The sequence below is a fragment of the Hipposideros armiger genome, unplaced genomic scaffold (genome assembly GCF_001890085.2).
Source record: "Hipposideros armiger isolate ML-2016 unplaced genomic scaffold, ASM189008v1 scaffold_295, whole genome shotgun sequence".
In the NCBI taxonomy this organism is placed as follows: Eukaryota; Metazoa; Chordata; class Mammalia; order Chiroptera; family Hipposideridae; genus Hipposideros; species Hipposideros armiger.
In genome coordinates this window covers 1851853-1867618 of record NW_017731645.1, presented here as the reverse complement: position 1 = coordinate 1867618, position 15766 = coordinate 1851853, and the positions used below count along the sequence as shown (strand labels likewise).

The 15766-nt window shown below is 45.2% G+C and overlaps 1 protein-coding gene across 6 annotated transcripts in view; it reads left to right on the top strand.

The window, feature by feature from the left end:
* The window catches only part of ESYT2 (extended synaptotagmin 2), a 65507-nt gene that overhangs the window by 44849 nt on the left and 4892 nt on the right, over nucleotides 1-15766 (top strand). For 3 of the 6 annotated variants that reach the window (XM_019659104.1, XM_019659103.1, XM_019659107.1), the window contains 7 exons: nucleotides 2141-2203; nucleotides 5246-5320; nucleotides 6104-6190; nucleotides 10386-10535; nucleotides 11918-12303; nucleotides 13473-13571; nucleotides 15110-15241. In XM_019659104.1, the coding sequence (XP_019514649.1) occupies nucleotides 2141-2203; nucleotides 5246-5320; nucleotides 6104-6190; nucleotides 10386-10535; nucleotides 11918-12303; nucleotides 13473-13571; nucleotides 15110-15241 (992 nt within the window). The other 3 variants (XM_019659106.1, XM_019659105.1, XM_019659108.1) reach the window with 3 other exon arrangements.

Genomic DNA, 15766 nt, shown 5'->3' with positions numbered 1-15766 from the left:
CTTTGTAATACTTTGCTACAACATAGCTTAGTTTTGAAAACTACCTCCCTTCCTAGTTACCAAAATGACACACGCTGCCCCATGATGCAAAAACTGGCATCAACTAAGTGTCTATGAAGTGCATTTGAACAGCCTGGTTTTTCAACCCATGGCTTTTCAGTATGAAGTCAGATCAGTGCTTTTTCAAGGCCTGAGCCCTTCACTATTTCTGGTCAAGGTTTGGAAGGCTGCCAGCCCGTTGCTGTCTAACCTTCTACCTGCTCAAAACACTCTTAATTTTCAAGCCCATAAGTGCATTACCACCGGTAATGCCCGTCTGAAACTCTTAGCACAGCAGGACTTTCCTGCAAACCGGAAATGTCCTCTTGACAACGTGGACTCACCACTTCGCTGCCCTCCTTTGGACCCAGTCCTGGGCGTGAATTTCAGAGATGCTGAGGGCGCTGTCGGACTCCTGGCGGCTGGCTGTAGACGTCTGGCTTACGGGATGACTTAGGAGCTGAGCCCTTCCCACGCGTTCTGCGCTACATCTCATTTAGTCTCAGGCCATTGTGACCACGTCTCAGAGAAGGGAAGGAGACCGGGAGCATGAGAGACCAAGGTCGCAGCTAGTAAGTGGCAGAGCTGGGATTTGAGCTCAGCATGTGACCCAGAGTCCACCTTCTTGACCCCTCCTGTGTGCTCCATCCTAGTACAGAGTGAATTGATCACCTTATTACGTTTCTAATGCTGTAGGTGGAATTGATCTGAGCTGGGTGGTGGTTACGCCAACGTCTAAACACGAAGGCGCTGGCTGTGTAACATGGAGGCCCTTGGCAGCGATCAAGCTAGCGCTTTCTCATTCAGAGGTACAGGTGGCTGTTGCTGCCTCCGTTTGTGGTGTGTGGCCTGGGGGAAAAGGTGCAGTAACGTCCAGAGGCCTCACGCAGTCCCCTGCGTAGTACACCTGGATGGTTCTGTGCAGCTTCCACGACCTCACGCGGCTGCCCTGCACCCCCACCCCACCCACGGCCTTGCTCCTGGCTTTGCTTTCACTGACGCATGTCAGGGTAACACATGCATTTAGTATAGGTCCCGTTTATCCAGAGAGCTTCAGAAGGGCTCTTCCATGCTCACTCCTCAGGGCAGTGGTCCCCCGCCTCACCTGTCCAGACTCCCTGCCGGACCTTGTGGGCCCTGTGTTCAAGAGCGTTGCAAGTCACTTCAGCGGCAGCCTGGGCTGAGGCTGGCTTTAGGAAAGCCTTCGGCCTCACGCTTGGACTCCACGCCCGACCCCGCCTGCCAGGGTCGTGGAAGGTGGAAAGGCTAGTTGTCCGTCGGTCTTCATTATGAAACCTGCTGTTCATAGAAAACGAATAGTAAAATTCAATCTTGTCATTTGAGGTTAATTACAACTAAAATGATAAAATCTTTAATCTTACCTATTAGTCTTTGAAGGAACTTGCAGAACAACTCAGTCTTGCTCTTTTGAGGTCAAGACAGTAATGACTTCAAATTTAATAAAAGTAGGACATAAAACCCATAATAATAGAACTTTAAAGCCAGGAGAAACTCTTGGCATGATGTAATCAGCCTCTACAGTTTACACTTGGGAGAGAATCAGGGCAGAAGCAGAGAAGGCCCATCCCTGCTCTGGTTTTGCACGAAGGAAGTAAATTCAGAAGGAAGAAGAGCAGCACCTGCTGTTGTAAGATACAGTTTGGCTTGAGAGCAGTTGGGGCACCTATGGCCCATTCCGTGGTACTTTAGATAAAACCTTTAGTTTAATTATAGGTGATATTTTAGGGGTTCATTCTAGCAAAGGATAGTAAATAGAATCCTTTCTTAAAGTGTCAGTATTGGATTTTTGGGTCCCAAAGGTAAGAGGGGTTGGGGGGAATAGAGGAATAGTAGCCCCAGAAGGAAAGGAAATGGGCTTTGATATTTATAGATTAAAAGATCATTCTAAGATAGAATCTAGAGCATAAAGAAGAATTTTACAAATGATTTTGACTGTTTATTCTGTGTGTGTAATTCTTAGTGCTTTTCGTTTAAAGGTTTTTGTTCGTTCACATAAATTTTCATGTCATTAACCTTACATAAACTCCTCATTGCATGTTTTATTAACCCCTGGTATATTCATTTTCTTCTGACTTGAAAGAGTAATCCATTAGAGTTTAACCCTGACGTCTTGAAGAAGTCTGCAGTTCAGAAAGCTTTAAAGGTAAACTAATACTTTTCCCTTGAAAAATTAAGTCATATTGAAAGAGATGATGCCTCAGCCCTCATGGGTTTATTGATAAATTCGCTCCCATGCTAATTAGTAATCAGTTGTCTAGGTGGAGAGAGCCTACCTTTGTTACCCACGACTTAGCAGTTAGAAGAATTTTAGTCAACTTCGAAGATAAATTTTATAAAGTTGCAACGTGATGCATTAGGCATCTGTCCTGTTGGCTTTAGGCAGCAATATCTAAAATGGTTTTAAATCATCTATATTTTAATTGGATTCAAATTTGTGAAAATGGTGAACTATTTAAAATCTTAACCACTTTTTAGATTAGGGTTGGCAGGTACACCCTCGACACTGTGGCTGCTGTTTAAACATCACCTCTTCCAATATGCTGAGTGAGGCCGTCTCTGATTTGGTGACTTCAGAGCTGTTGGCGCTGCTGGGTTTGGTTGTGAGATCTTTCAAGAAGCTTTAAATTTCATTAAATGAGGTATATTGAAAACTAAGCTCCACTCCCTAAAACACCATGAACTTGTATTTTCTGGCTCAATTGTTAAAAGATTTCTGTGACTTAGTATATTTTATTATTTTTTATTTGATTTCTTTGAACATTTTAGACTTAAATATTGGAGGGGAGGGTTTAAATATAATTATTTTAAGAAAATTCCACTGAAAGGAATCAGGAATGGTTTTTAATCAGCTTCATCTAGAAGGATAAGTTCAGTTTCAAAAGTGAGGAAGACTAGCGAAGGCTGCTTTGGCGTCATATTCCCTAAGCCCTCTGGCCCCCTGCACCGAGGACATGAGGCATGGCCTTGCAGGGAACTGCCCCCTGGGGGTACGGTAGCACACTGGTTAAGTGACGGTTCCCATAAGACACTGGAAGGAATTACACTGACAGTCCTTCCTCCCTGTTTCTGTGGAATCTGAACAAAGGCTGCGAAAGCAGACTGTCTGGGTTTGAGTCTCAGCACGGCCACTCGTCCGTGTGACCTGCAGCAAGATACTTAATCCTCTCTGCTATTCTAGAACGGAAGTGAGGGTATCTTCTTTCCTGGAGTATTGAGTAAATCAAATGAGATCATACATGGAAAGTGCTCAGCACAGCCACAACAATGTTGATTTTAGTTGTTGTTATGTTATCTCGTTTAACCTCACAACTAGCTTCTGGAGGTGGTGTCATGCCCATTTTATAGACATGAAAAGTGAGGTTCAACTAGATGAAATATGTCAGTCTCGATAATTCAGTGGTAAGGAGCTGAGATGTAAATTCCGGACAGTTGGAGTGAAGAGCTCCTATTTCTCTTATACCTGGGTCTCTGACCTGTGCTGATTGATGCATTTAAAACATGGCATTGTGGTTAAAAACAAACAAACAAAAAAGTTCTTTAACCATATTTCATAGAATCTAAAACATCACCTGTTTTAAGAGATACCATTATTTTATGTACCACAAAGAAAGAAAACATTAAGGTTTGATAGTGTTTATTTTATACTTACTGAAAATATTTTTAGACTTAAGATAAACACAGATTTTTTTCAGGTCACTCACATGCATACACAAAAGGAAAATATAAGCAAAATAAGTGGGTTAAGGAAGTGGCAATGATCTCACTACTGCGATCTCCCCAAAGCAGATACATACATCAAGTCAGGAATTGTGAGTTTCCTTGTTTTCAGAGACGTTAGAAAAGGAAAGTGTGTGTTAAATTGACGAACTCAGTAATTCTCCAGGAATAAATGGCTACTTTTTGGAGATGAAATAAGTATATTAGTTAAGAAATAAACTCAGCTTCTGAATTAGAGATTCAAAAGTAACTGTGGCTTCAGCCAGAGAGGAGTTGACTCCCTCCATCATCAGCGTTTGGTGTGGGGCTGGCTGTGCTCAGCACCTCCAGCCACAAGGGGGTCACCGCAAGGGGGGCACACCCCTCCTTTTAAGGCAGACCTAACTGCAAGGGAGGGAGGTCCCGAAATAGAGTCTTGATTTACAGAGGACTTGCGCTCGCAGAAGCCCCAGGGGTCTAACGTGCAAGGAAGGGGGAGAAAAGGGCCGTAGAGGGGATTGGTTTTCTCTGCCACACGAGTCTGTAGCCTTGGGTATTTTTTTTAACAGTATTTATTTCATTTTGCAGAATTCATTCCCATCAAAAAGATGAACCAGAAAATAGATTATCGCAGTAGGTTTGGGCTAGCAATATTTTATTCCAATAAGCATATGAATTTGATGTTTATTTCTGTCATTGCTGCAGTGTTGAGAATTGACTCTCAAATTCTTTAACTAAAAAAAATTTTTGTCACCTTCTAATTAATTTCCACTAACGCAAAAATTTAACTGCATCTTCTGTGGGGCTAAGTTATAAATAAACCTCATATCCCATGTAGGATTATGTCGTGTTTTACTGTGTTTTCTGCTATCAGCTGTCTGTGCTAAAGTGTGCTTCTTAAGAACCATTTTTTCTTGTTACATTTATATCTGCTCAATTTAATGTGATTCTAGATCGACATTTATTCTTCTAGTCAAAATTACTTAGCAGCTGATCAGCAAGATATCTGATAGCTACATGCTTGAACAGAAGGTGCTAAGTTAAAAATGTAAAAACATGTTTCTGACACTTTTTTTACTATTCCAACCAGAGGAGTGTTCTGAATTCCATACTCTCTTACTTTTGTCTTTGCTCAGGTTTTTCTGTTTCCATTTGTTGCACTTTATCTGTTTTGTTATCCTAGTAAAATAAATTTTGAGAGCTGGAATTAACATTAAAGATATTCAGAGGATTTCATTTTTCTAAACTAGCTTGCTCTAAAAATAAAAGACATTAACATTTAAAAATTGTGTGCACATAGAAGTTTTCCTAATTTCATGATAGATGCAATTACGGGTTTGGGGTGTGCTTAGCAGTTGGTTCACTGAAGAATCAGAAGTAAATAGAAATGACTGTTAATATAAGCCAATAATTTCATTTGTAGCAAGCCCATTTCAGGATGTGTGTGTTTATTTTGTCTGTTTTTTTGTTTGTTTTTGTTTTTGGATAGTCGGGGAAGAAACTAAACAGCAACCCAAACCCTCTTGTGCAGATGTCGGTTGGTCACAAGGCCCAGGAGAGCAAGGTAAGGCGCTGCCAGGCCCACTGGTTTTCTGTGACGTCACTCGCACTTTCACCACCAGTCAGGCGGGGATGTCAGTGGGGTGTTGGTGCAGGTGTCAAGACCATTGATTTTCATATCTTTTGTTTTCTCAAATCAGACATTTCACAGATAACCAGCTACTTAGTTTGGTAACAAACATTGTTCATTTCTTTAAATAACATTAAAAATAATAGGAATATGCTTTTGCTTGATTTCATAGGTAGATGACATGGGACAAATTTCATTTAAAAGATAACTTAAAGTTGAACAAATACAATTTGCTTAAAATTGAACAAATACAATTTGGTTCAAGAACTGAGAGAGGGCATTACTGTTGCTGCAATGTGTCCTGATTTCCTCATGTGGGAGAAAACATTTCAGGAATTATTTACAGTTACAGGTCACTGTTCACTTTTTAACTGTGCACCGTCCATGGGAGAAGCCTCCCAAATGCAGCCCTGGGTAACCCTGGGGAGGTACAGAGGAGGGTCCGAGCAAGCAGAGGGACCTCCGTCACTGGGGGCCTCCGTCACTTGGGCCCCCGTCACTGGGGTGACACACACTGGGAGCCCCATAGCAGTCTTCCTGGCACACTCAAAGCTTTGGACTCTGTCTTTTGAACAGTTTCCACAATTAACACATAGTAGTACATGTGCAGTAAATGTATGTTTTGAAATTTAATTAAAGTCATCCTAAGCTTCCAAACACAGTAAATGGATAAATGTAGGAAATATCACAAAGCTGATATTGGGATGTTTCTTTCAGATTCGGTATAAAACCAATGAACCTGTGTGGGAGGAACACTTCACTTTCTTCATTCACAACCCCAAGCGCCAGGACCTTGAAGTCGAGGTATTTTATTTGCGTTGTTTAATAAATTTATTGAAATGGGATCAATGTACAATGATGGGCATGTATTTAGTGTACAATTTATGGGGCCATCACCACAATCAGAGCGTCTTCGTCAAACTTCGCCCTGTGTTTCATACCTCTTGACACTGTAAACGTTTTTGTTTTTTCTAATTTTAAACTTTGGATGGTTGTTACTAGTATTCGGAAACACACTTGATTTTTGTACATGAGCATCATATGGCACAACCCTGCTAAACTGGCTTATTAGTTTCAGTAGCTTTTTTGTGGATGCTTCAGTTCAGGATGGCCTCTGCACAGGCGGTGATCGCGTTCTCTGCTAATTCTGGCACCTGCCTCTGCGTCTCCGACCTGGATGCCCCTTCTTCCCTTGTCTTGCCGCGCCACCAGGCCCCACCCGGCCTCCACACCAGGCCGATCTTAAGGGAAAGCCGTAGTGCTTCGCCAGTAAGCCTGTGTTTGAGGACGTTTCCTTCTTCTCTGACTACTGGTTTGCTGAGAGTTTTGTCATCAGTGGATGTGGAATTTTATCAAAGGCTTTTCTGCAACTGTTGAGATGATGATCTGGTTTCCGTTCTAAGTTTGTAAATATGTTGAAATATGTTGTTGATTTCCAGTGTTAAACCTTGCAAATATTTATTTGGGTTTCAGTATTTAACGTTAAGAAAACTTTTATTTGGGGATAAGCTCCACTGGGTCACAATGCAGTATCCTTCTTATGTATCCTATTTAATTTGCTAAAATTTTGTGAAAAGTTTTTGCGTCTGGGTCTCGAAGGACACTGATCTAGAATTTTGTCTCTCTAGTTTTTGTGTCCAGGTGGTGCCAGCCTCACAGGATGAGCTGGGGGTGTTTTCTCCTCATTTTTCTGAGTCTGTGTAGAATTGTTATGCTTGCCCACCTGACGAGTGGGTCCCTTTATCACTGTAACGATCCCCATTCACAGTTACATTTAAGTGATACTCTTTGCCCTGAAATCGACTTTGATATTAAAGTAGCTACCCCATCTTTCTTTTTATTGGAGTTAGCATGGCTTATTTTTCCCATCCTTTTGTTTTTAACCTATTTGTGAATTTATACTTAAAGCTGACTTCTTATAGACCACACACAGTTTAATCTTGCTTTTTTATCCAATCTGACAATTTCTTTAAATTTTGGCAGGCCATTTGTAGTTCATGTCATTATTGATGTGGTTCGGTTTAAATCTGCCACCATGCTACTTGCCCCATTTGTTTTTTGTTCTCTGTTTTTCTAATCTGACTCCTTTTGGATGAATTAAGCATTTTGTTGTTGTTGTTGTTGTTGTTGTAGAGGGCAGTGTCACTGGCCCTCACATGTGGGATCCGAACCGGGGCCCTCTGGCATCCCAAGCCAGTTCTCAACCATCGCGCCACCTGGCCGGCCCGAATTAAGCGTTTTTTATGACTAATGTTATCTCCTTGCCTGTCCTGAGTTGTTGGTGGTGGCGCTGGGTCTGTGGTGCTGTCTGTACCTCCCACTGCTCTCCCTCGAAACCGTACGCCAGGTCGCAGGGGTACAGGAACCCCCGTGGCACGCTTCTGTTCCCTCTGCCCAGTATGTTTTGTTACTTTTGCTTTAAACACTCACGTTTTAAAGAGCTTTTGAACAAATGAGGAAGCAGTGTCTCCTGTCTAGCCCCGTGTCTCCCCTCCCACTGTCCATCGTGGCCTCGTGGGGTCTCCGTCGCATGGATGGAACCTGTCTTCGCCCAGAGGACCCCCCTCGACAGTTCCTGTGGGACTGAGCTGCGGGCGATGGACTCTTAGCTTCTGGGTGTCTCAGAAGTCTGCTTCACTTCCGTTTGTCTTGTGGAAGATGTTTTCACAAGATACAACATTTTTTGGATAACAGGTTTTTTCTTCCATCTTGCTTCATTTCTGATAAAGTCTGCTGCTCTTGAGTTTGGAAAATTTTCGACCATTAACCCCTCAAATCTTTCCCCACTTTGTGTCTAATCTACTGTCAGTCCTGTCCTGTGTATTTTCATCTCAGACGTTGTATTTTTCATCCTTTCAGCTGAGTTTGGATCTTTTTATCTTCCATGTCTTTCCTCTACCCTCTTGTGTGCTTGTAGTGTATGTGACATAGCTTCCAGTGCCTCGTCAATGATTCTGTCATCTGTGTAATCGCTGGATCTGCTTCTATGAGTGATTTTTACCCTCATTATGGGTCACGTATTCCTGCTGCTTTGGTTGCCTGATAATTTCCCATTGTGAATTTTACGTTATTAAGTGCTGGGTTTTTGTGCTGCTTTAATATTTTAGAGCTTTGCTCTCACTTAGGAGGTAAGTTACTTGGACATACTTGGAGCTTTTTGAGGCCTGGTTTAAACTTTGTTGGGCAACCTGGCAGCCTTGGGATCACACTGGGCCGTGGCAGCCTCATGTGATGCTCCGTGTGTTACAAGCTTTCTCCTCTCTGTCTGCAGCCATCTGTGCGCTGGGACTTGTCCCCCTGCCCCTCCTGGGCATAGTCCTTGCATGGCTCGCTCCCTCACACGGGCTGATCAGCCGAAGACACAGGGGACCCTCGGGGGGCCTCTGGCTCTGTCTTTGGGGCTCTCTCCTCTCTGGTGCCTCCTGCTCCCTGAGCTCTTCACTCTGTGCAGGAGTCCTCAGTGCAGGAGGACTGCTGGCCTCTGTCTGGGATCCTTGTACTTGAACTGTGGCTGGACGCTGTCCAGGCAGTGACCAGGTCAGCTGTCGGGCTCACCTCAGTTTCCCCAGCCTCAGGGCTTGCCTGTGCCCAGGCGCTGTGTTGTCCAGTCTCAATCTCTTATCTGCTCTGTAAGCTGAGGTGGGATGAGAAATTCGGTTCCTATTCCTCCGTCATGGCCAAACGCAGAAGTCCTGTTTGCATGTTTTGAAATATACGCTGTATGTACATTACACACTGGGAGGAGTTAGCAGGCACGTCTTGGATGTACACCTGCTGCTCCAGTGGCTGTATGTCCCGCCCTCTCCCGTGATCCTAGCTCAGAGGCCAGTGGTATTCTAAGTGGGTCACACAGCTCCCAGGCCTATCCCAGCGACAGCCGTCTCACCTGGCCGGCTTGTGATTCTAGTTCCCGTGTTTCTTTTTGGCCCAGCCTCCTGTCCAACATTCATTCTTTGAGACGAGCAAGGCCTCTGTTTTCTGTTTCACTTGTACAACTCCGACTTTGTTCCTCAGTTGGTGATACCCTGAGGTCCGCGAAGAAACATCCTGCTATGGTGGCTCTGGTCCCCTCAGAGCAGCGGGTCACCGTCAGGCATGCCAGCCTGTGCCGTTATTCTGTGCTTGTTGTTTTCTGTTTTACATTCTGTCCAGCTAATTTTCATATTTGTTTAGCAAATGTCGTCTTCATAAATTGTACTATTCTTAAAATAACCTGTAGTTACTGGGTCTTGAATTTAAAAAACAAGTTTCAAAGTTCAGTAAACATGGTCATAGTTACTTCTTTTAAAAATCCTTTTGGATTACAGTTTAAAAAGAAATTAGCAATCAGACTTCCAGGTTTTCATGTATAGTTAACTTCTTTGACCATTTGCGTACAGCTCCTGAAACTTCCAAAGTTCTCACTCTATTTGGTTAAACTATTTTGTATTCCATCAATCTAACAGGAATAATGCCTGTTACAGAGGTAATGCTGGAGGTTATTATTTAGGAGATGGAAACTGCCGTGCATTTAAAGCAGATGTTGTGCATTTTTAAAACAACCATATAGATTTTGAGCAGGGAAGGCTTAACAGGCGCTTAGAAATGTTTTTTTCTCCATGAACAAGTGTCACCAGTAGAAACTTGACACACCGCTACCAATTGTCACCATTTTCACAGGGTTTAAGACTTTTTTTTCTAATCTTCAGGTTTATGGAGACTGCTGCCTTCTTAACTCAGGGTTCTGGTAGCGGATTCATAAAAACATGATGTTCTTTTTTGTGCTCATAATTGTGTGATGAGGAAGTGACAGGTGCATGTGATGTGCATACACCGCAGCATCACTTGTTACATTATTTAATGTCTTCCTGAGGAGGTTTCCTACCAGGTTGGATGTTTGTGGAGACACCACAATGAGGGAGATGACAGAAGCGTATTTTCTGAAGGCTGGATTTTGAACCTTTCTGCCTTTCCTGCCTGTCCCCTCGGAGCTCAGTGTGTCCTGTTGTGTGTGTCGCAGGTCAAAGATGAACAGCATCAGTGTTCCCTGGGGAATCTGAGGATCCCTCTCAGCCAGCTGCTCACCAGCGATGACATGACCATGAACCAGCGATTCCAGCTCAGTAATTCCGGCCCAAACAGCACTCTGAAGATGAAGATTGCCCTCCGGGTACTGTGTCCACAGGAAGCACAGGAGGGGTGGGGAAGGGCCGCAGGTGTGCTGCCCGCAGGCACCGCCCGCAGTGAGAGCGGCCAGGGACACGGGGACAGCACATGGCACAGGACATAGGTGTGAGATGACCGCAGGGCCGGCGCCATGCCAGGGCTGACAGGAAGGTGCTGTTTGGAGAGCGTGGGTTATGCTGCATGTTGTGGGAGCTTGGGGGGTGGCTGAGGCTTCGACGCAGATGCGCGACAGAAGCTGCGTTTCCAGGTTGCTTGAGCAGGCCCAGGGTGCTTATTCTGCCCGCACGGAGCCAGCTGACCTGTGTTCTGTCCTTCAGCCCAGAAAGGATTGCTACGTGGATCAGCACAGTTTTCTGCTAAGGTTAAACTTTTAAAATCATTCAGAAGAGAGAACTTAATAAGACTCTACAAGATGGTAGAAATTACAGAAAAAAATTTGTCCAAAATAGACAATAATTCATTTGTAAGTACCTAGGAAATGTTGAAAAGAAAACCTGCAAACAAATTCACTAATTTAAAAAATGCAAACTAAAATGAAGAATCAATGTTTTTAAAGAGTTAAAGCAAACACTGTGTGGTGGGTGCAGTGGAAACGGTCTCCTTGAGCCTGGTCAGGGCCCTGGGCGTGCACAGTCTTTCCAGAAAGGCCTGCAGTGTCTCCAGTCCGTGAGTTATGAGCCCCATGGACCAGGGACCCTCCCTCGGGAAATCTGACTTTTTGTGATAATGCAGACTATGGGGAGGCCGTGAACATGAAGATGTTAGCTGTAGCTTTATTTTGTAAAAGTGGGGGAATGTCCAGCTATCACAGTAACCCCGGAATGAGGAGTTTAAGAGTACAGACTCTGCTCAGTGGAATATTATTCTGTTAAAAGTAAACGTTAACAGCTACAAAGTGAATGACCCACATGCTCTCACAAGCTCAGGGCACGAGGCTGTTCCTGCACTGATGCTGGGTATTTGGGAAAATCTTCCTGGGGAAAGGTATTTTTGACTCTCATCCTTCCCCAGGGTTGCTGGTGGAGACCACTTGTGTAGGACGAGGAATGAGATCACCAGCCTGAAACTTGGGCTCTTCCAGTGACAACATCACCTACAACTTTGCAGAAATGCATGCAAGTGGATGAGGCTAAAAATACATAGAAATGACATTTACGTCTCAGAAGTGATACTTTGATTATTTAAACTTTCCGTAATATTGTAGTACTTTAATAATAGAATAGCTGAACAGATAGACTGGATTCTTTTTAATGTTTAGTGCCAAGTTGTAGAGAAATATTTGCAAATAAATACTTCTACAGTGTTCATGTATCAGGCCGTTACCAGTGTCACTGAATTTAATTTCGGGTTTGTTTGCACCTCTAGGTACTCCACCTGGAAAAGCAGGAGCAGTCTCCAGACCACCAGCACTCGGCTCAAGTAAAGCGACCCTCTATTTCCAAAGAAGGGAGAAAAATATCTGTCAGATCTCAGAGGACTGCATCGCCTGTTGCTGGTAACAGCAACACAGCCCCGTCCACACCAGTCATAGGGGGCAGCGATAAGCCTGGCACAGAGGAGAGAGCTCAGCCTGTGGAGGCCAGCCCTCAGGGGCCGCGAGACCTGGGCAGAAGTGCCTCCAGCCTCCAGGTGGGCGCCGCCCTCTCCCCCAGCCACGTGTTTGTCAAGGAGCCCACCCCCAGCATTGCCTCGGACATATCACTGCCCATCGCCACACAGGAGCTCCGGCAGAGGCTGCGGCAGCTCGAGAAGTGAGTAGGTGCTGCTGATGCTCCTGGCGGGCTGTGGTCCCTACTTAGCCACGAGCCCGGGTGGCAGCAGCCTTTCACTCACTGAGTCACTTTCAAAGTCAAGCCTGCCGTTTTCTAGGGCCTCATATTTGGCTCAGTTAAGGATCAGAACACGATGGGGTAATGGGTGCCATGAACAAGAGAGGCTCTGAAGCTCCTGTGTGCCCGTCCTCAGACCAGGAAGGCAGAGGGCAGAGCTGACCTTTGAATCTGAATATGGTGACTGGCGTCTGCAGTGTAGGACTAAGGCCTGTGCCTTCATGTTTGGTCAACACCCTTTCCTGGTCCCGGTCGCTCTTTGTCCGTCTCTGGGTGTTGGTGTTGACTTCTTACGCCCCATGACTCATGACTGTGTTCAGGGTTCTTTAGATAAGGAGGCAAAACAGTGTGTAGTTGTCACAGCTTCACATGTTACCTTTTCCTCTCGGCGGAAGGAGCAAAGTTGCCTTTGAGACACTTCCTGCTGTTTGTTATTGTAGGGGGCGTATGAGGAGTCAGCAGTGGGGTGGAGGTGAGATGCGTGCCCGTGGAGGCTGGCTGGAGGCATGCGTGTGCAGCCCTTCCGTGACCACTCTCAGAGTGCACGTGTCTCCTTCGCACTTGTCACGTCCAGTCGTTTAAAAAAAGACACTAGTCCCTCCCTCTCTCTTATTACAGAAGGAAGTAGAATTTTAAATAAGAAACCACTTTTTCTCAGGAGCGAACTTTGGGGAGCTGCCGAGATGGTCTTGGGGGACACTGAGCCAGGCAGTCATTGGTTGTCTTGGAGTCTGTGCTTCAACCTTGAGAGAGAAATCGAGGCAGGTGTTGCGATCTCATCAGATGTCCGTCGTGTGGGGTTTTGAGAAAGGAAATGCATGCATGTGGCAGTGACGGCCCAGAGGCTACAGAACTGATGGGCCGTAAATGAAAAAGCTGCCAGCTTTGCGTGAGTGACACTGACCCCTAGCTGGAGTATGAATTCCACTGGTTGTCTTACATTCCAAGGTTCCTGTTACGTTTGAGTTCATGGCAATGTGACTTCTCCTGGTCTGCGTGAAGTGAACGTGACCTTACCGTGTGGCTGTGGCAGTGGCCCGGGACCTCGTTGGGTCTGAGGAGAGCTGTGACTTTCTGCCTTGCTTCCTCAGTGGGACGACGCTGGGACAGTCCCCGCTAGGGCAGATCCAGCTGACGGTCCGGCACAGCTCGCAGAGAAACAAGCTGGTGGTCGTCGTGCACGCCTGCAGGTGAGTGTCACCGGCCCCAGGGGTGTCACATGGGCGTCACCCTGGCTTCCCACACAGCTCGCTGGTTTCCTGTCTGAAGAACAAAGCAATTAGATGTACTGTAATTCTGGTACTCGGTTTTTGTTCCTTTTTTTATTCTTCGCATTGTTTCATAATCATTGTCTTTTCCTGTCCCGTTTGGTTGCTTTATGACACCCCCGTGAAGTGCAGTTTATGAGACCCTCCTGATGGTTGGGTGTTTAGATGGTCAGTGGTACATGTAACACGGTAATGATTTTTTTTTTTATTGAAGTGTTTTTTTGGATTAAATTTCTAGGAGTAAATTTTTATCAATTTAGAGGATCTGACCAAGCTCCTGGTATCACGGTGGGTGTGGCCATAGTCTTTCAACCGGCAACCAGCTGGCGTCATCGGCCTTCAGGGGTACGATGTGCTGCTCCCCACCCAGGATGTTTCAACTTGGGGCGTGTCCTGTGCCCCACGTGGTCGTGGGGTGACAGAGTGGCTTCTGTCTGTGTTTGGTCAATGATGGTGTGGAGCTGTTTTTTTTAATGTGACTTGTCTGTCTCCATAGTAGTTGTTATATAAATATATTTATGTAAGTATTTGGCTCTTAGGAAAAGCCATTGGAAACTTAGGAAAATAAAATCAGTGACATTTAGAAATAGGACTGTAAGTGTAGAGCTCAGTCTGTACGTGTTGAGCGCCTCATGTGTTTCTGCTACTGAGACAGTCACACTGGGACACAGGCACAGAAGGCTGTTCCAGGGGCCTCTGACTAAACAGCCCCAGCTGGATTTTCAGGCCCATCAGTAAGTGGATATTTTCAAGTGGTTACATATAATTGATATAAACGAGAGTGAAGTTCCTACGACATATTTCTGGTCTCAAAAATATCACCAAGCTTCTAAACAAAGACTGAAACACTTCTGATATTAAACATTGAAATGTGAGCTCTACATACATTTAGGTAAGATGAATAAAAACAGGTGAGATCATTCTTTTCCAACCTGCTTACTCCAGTTCAGGGTCTCAGGTGACTGGAGCTTCTCCCTACAGCTCAGGGCGCCAGGCGGGAAGTAGCCCTGAACAGGATGCCCTTCCCTCGTGGGGCCGTCCGCACCCGCACCCACACCCTCAACTCGCACGCACAACTCGCACCCACAACTCACACCCGCACCCTCAACTCACACCTGCACCCTCAACTCGCACTCGCACCCACACCCACAACTCGTACCCGCACCCACACCCTCAACTCACACCCACCAGACTGGAGCAGTGTAGACACGCCGCTCACCTTGCCTGCACATCTTTGGGACGTGGGAGGAAACCAGAGTCGCCAGAGAAAATGCTAAGTCCTCGGGGAATGTGCATACTTCACACAGACAGTGGCTGGTCGGGAAGCCGTTCTTTCCTCATCAACATTATAACAGAACGATGGTCCTCGAGGACCTGCTGTATGTAGTACATTTGAATGTGATGCTAATTGTCAGTTTCTGAGACTCTAATGTCTGTTGTTGTCTGGTTTGTATTACAAGAAATCTCATTGCCTTCTCTGAAGATGGCTCCGACCCCTACGTCCGCATGTACTTGTTACCAGATAAGAGGAGGTCAGGAAGGAGAAAAACGCACGTGTCCAAGAAAACGCTGAACCCCGTGTTTGATCAGAGGTATGGACCTTACTCAGCTGGGCCAGTGCCTCCGAGTGACCGAAGCGTTTAAGCCGCACATGGCTGAAAAATAAAGTGAGAAAAAGCCCCAGTTAGCAGACGTGAGCTTGGTGAGATGTGGAACCTGAGCTTTGTGTAGGAGCACTGCCCGTGACGGACAGGAGGTGCACATGCGGGCGGGGCGGCCAGCGATGAAGTAACGGCAGAAGGGTGGGTGACCCTAGAGAGCTGTCATTTGGGGGTTGTGTCTCTTGGTACTTACGGAGTTATAAACCAGAACTGAGAATATTAAAATGCATCTATTTTTAAAAATAACAATAATAAACCTATAACATCTTAAAATCCAACATTTTTATGAAACAATTAGTTTCCAAAACAGTTTTAAAAGTTAATGGCCAGAGTGACATTGTTTTTATTGTTTGACCTTTCTGCAGCTCTATCAGTGGCGTGGCTTGGTAGGGACTCCTGTCTGCTCCTGTCCCTGAGCTGTAGGGAGAAGCTCCAGTCTTTTTTTTTTTTTTTTTT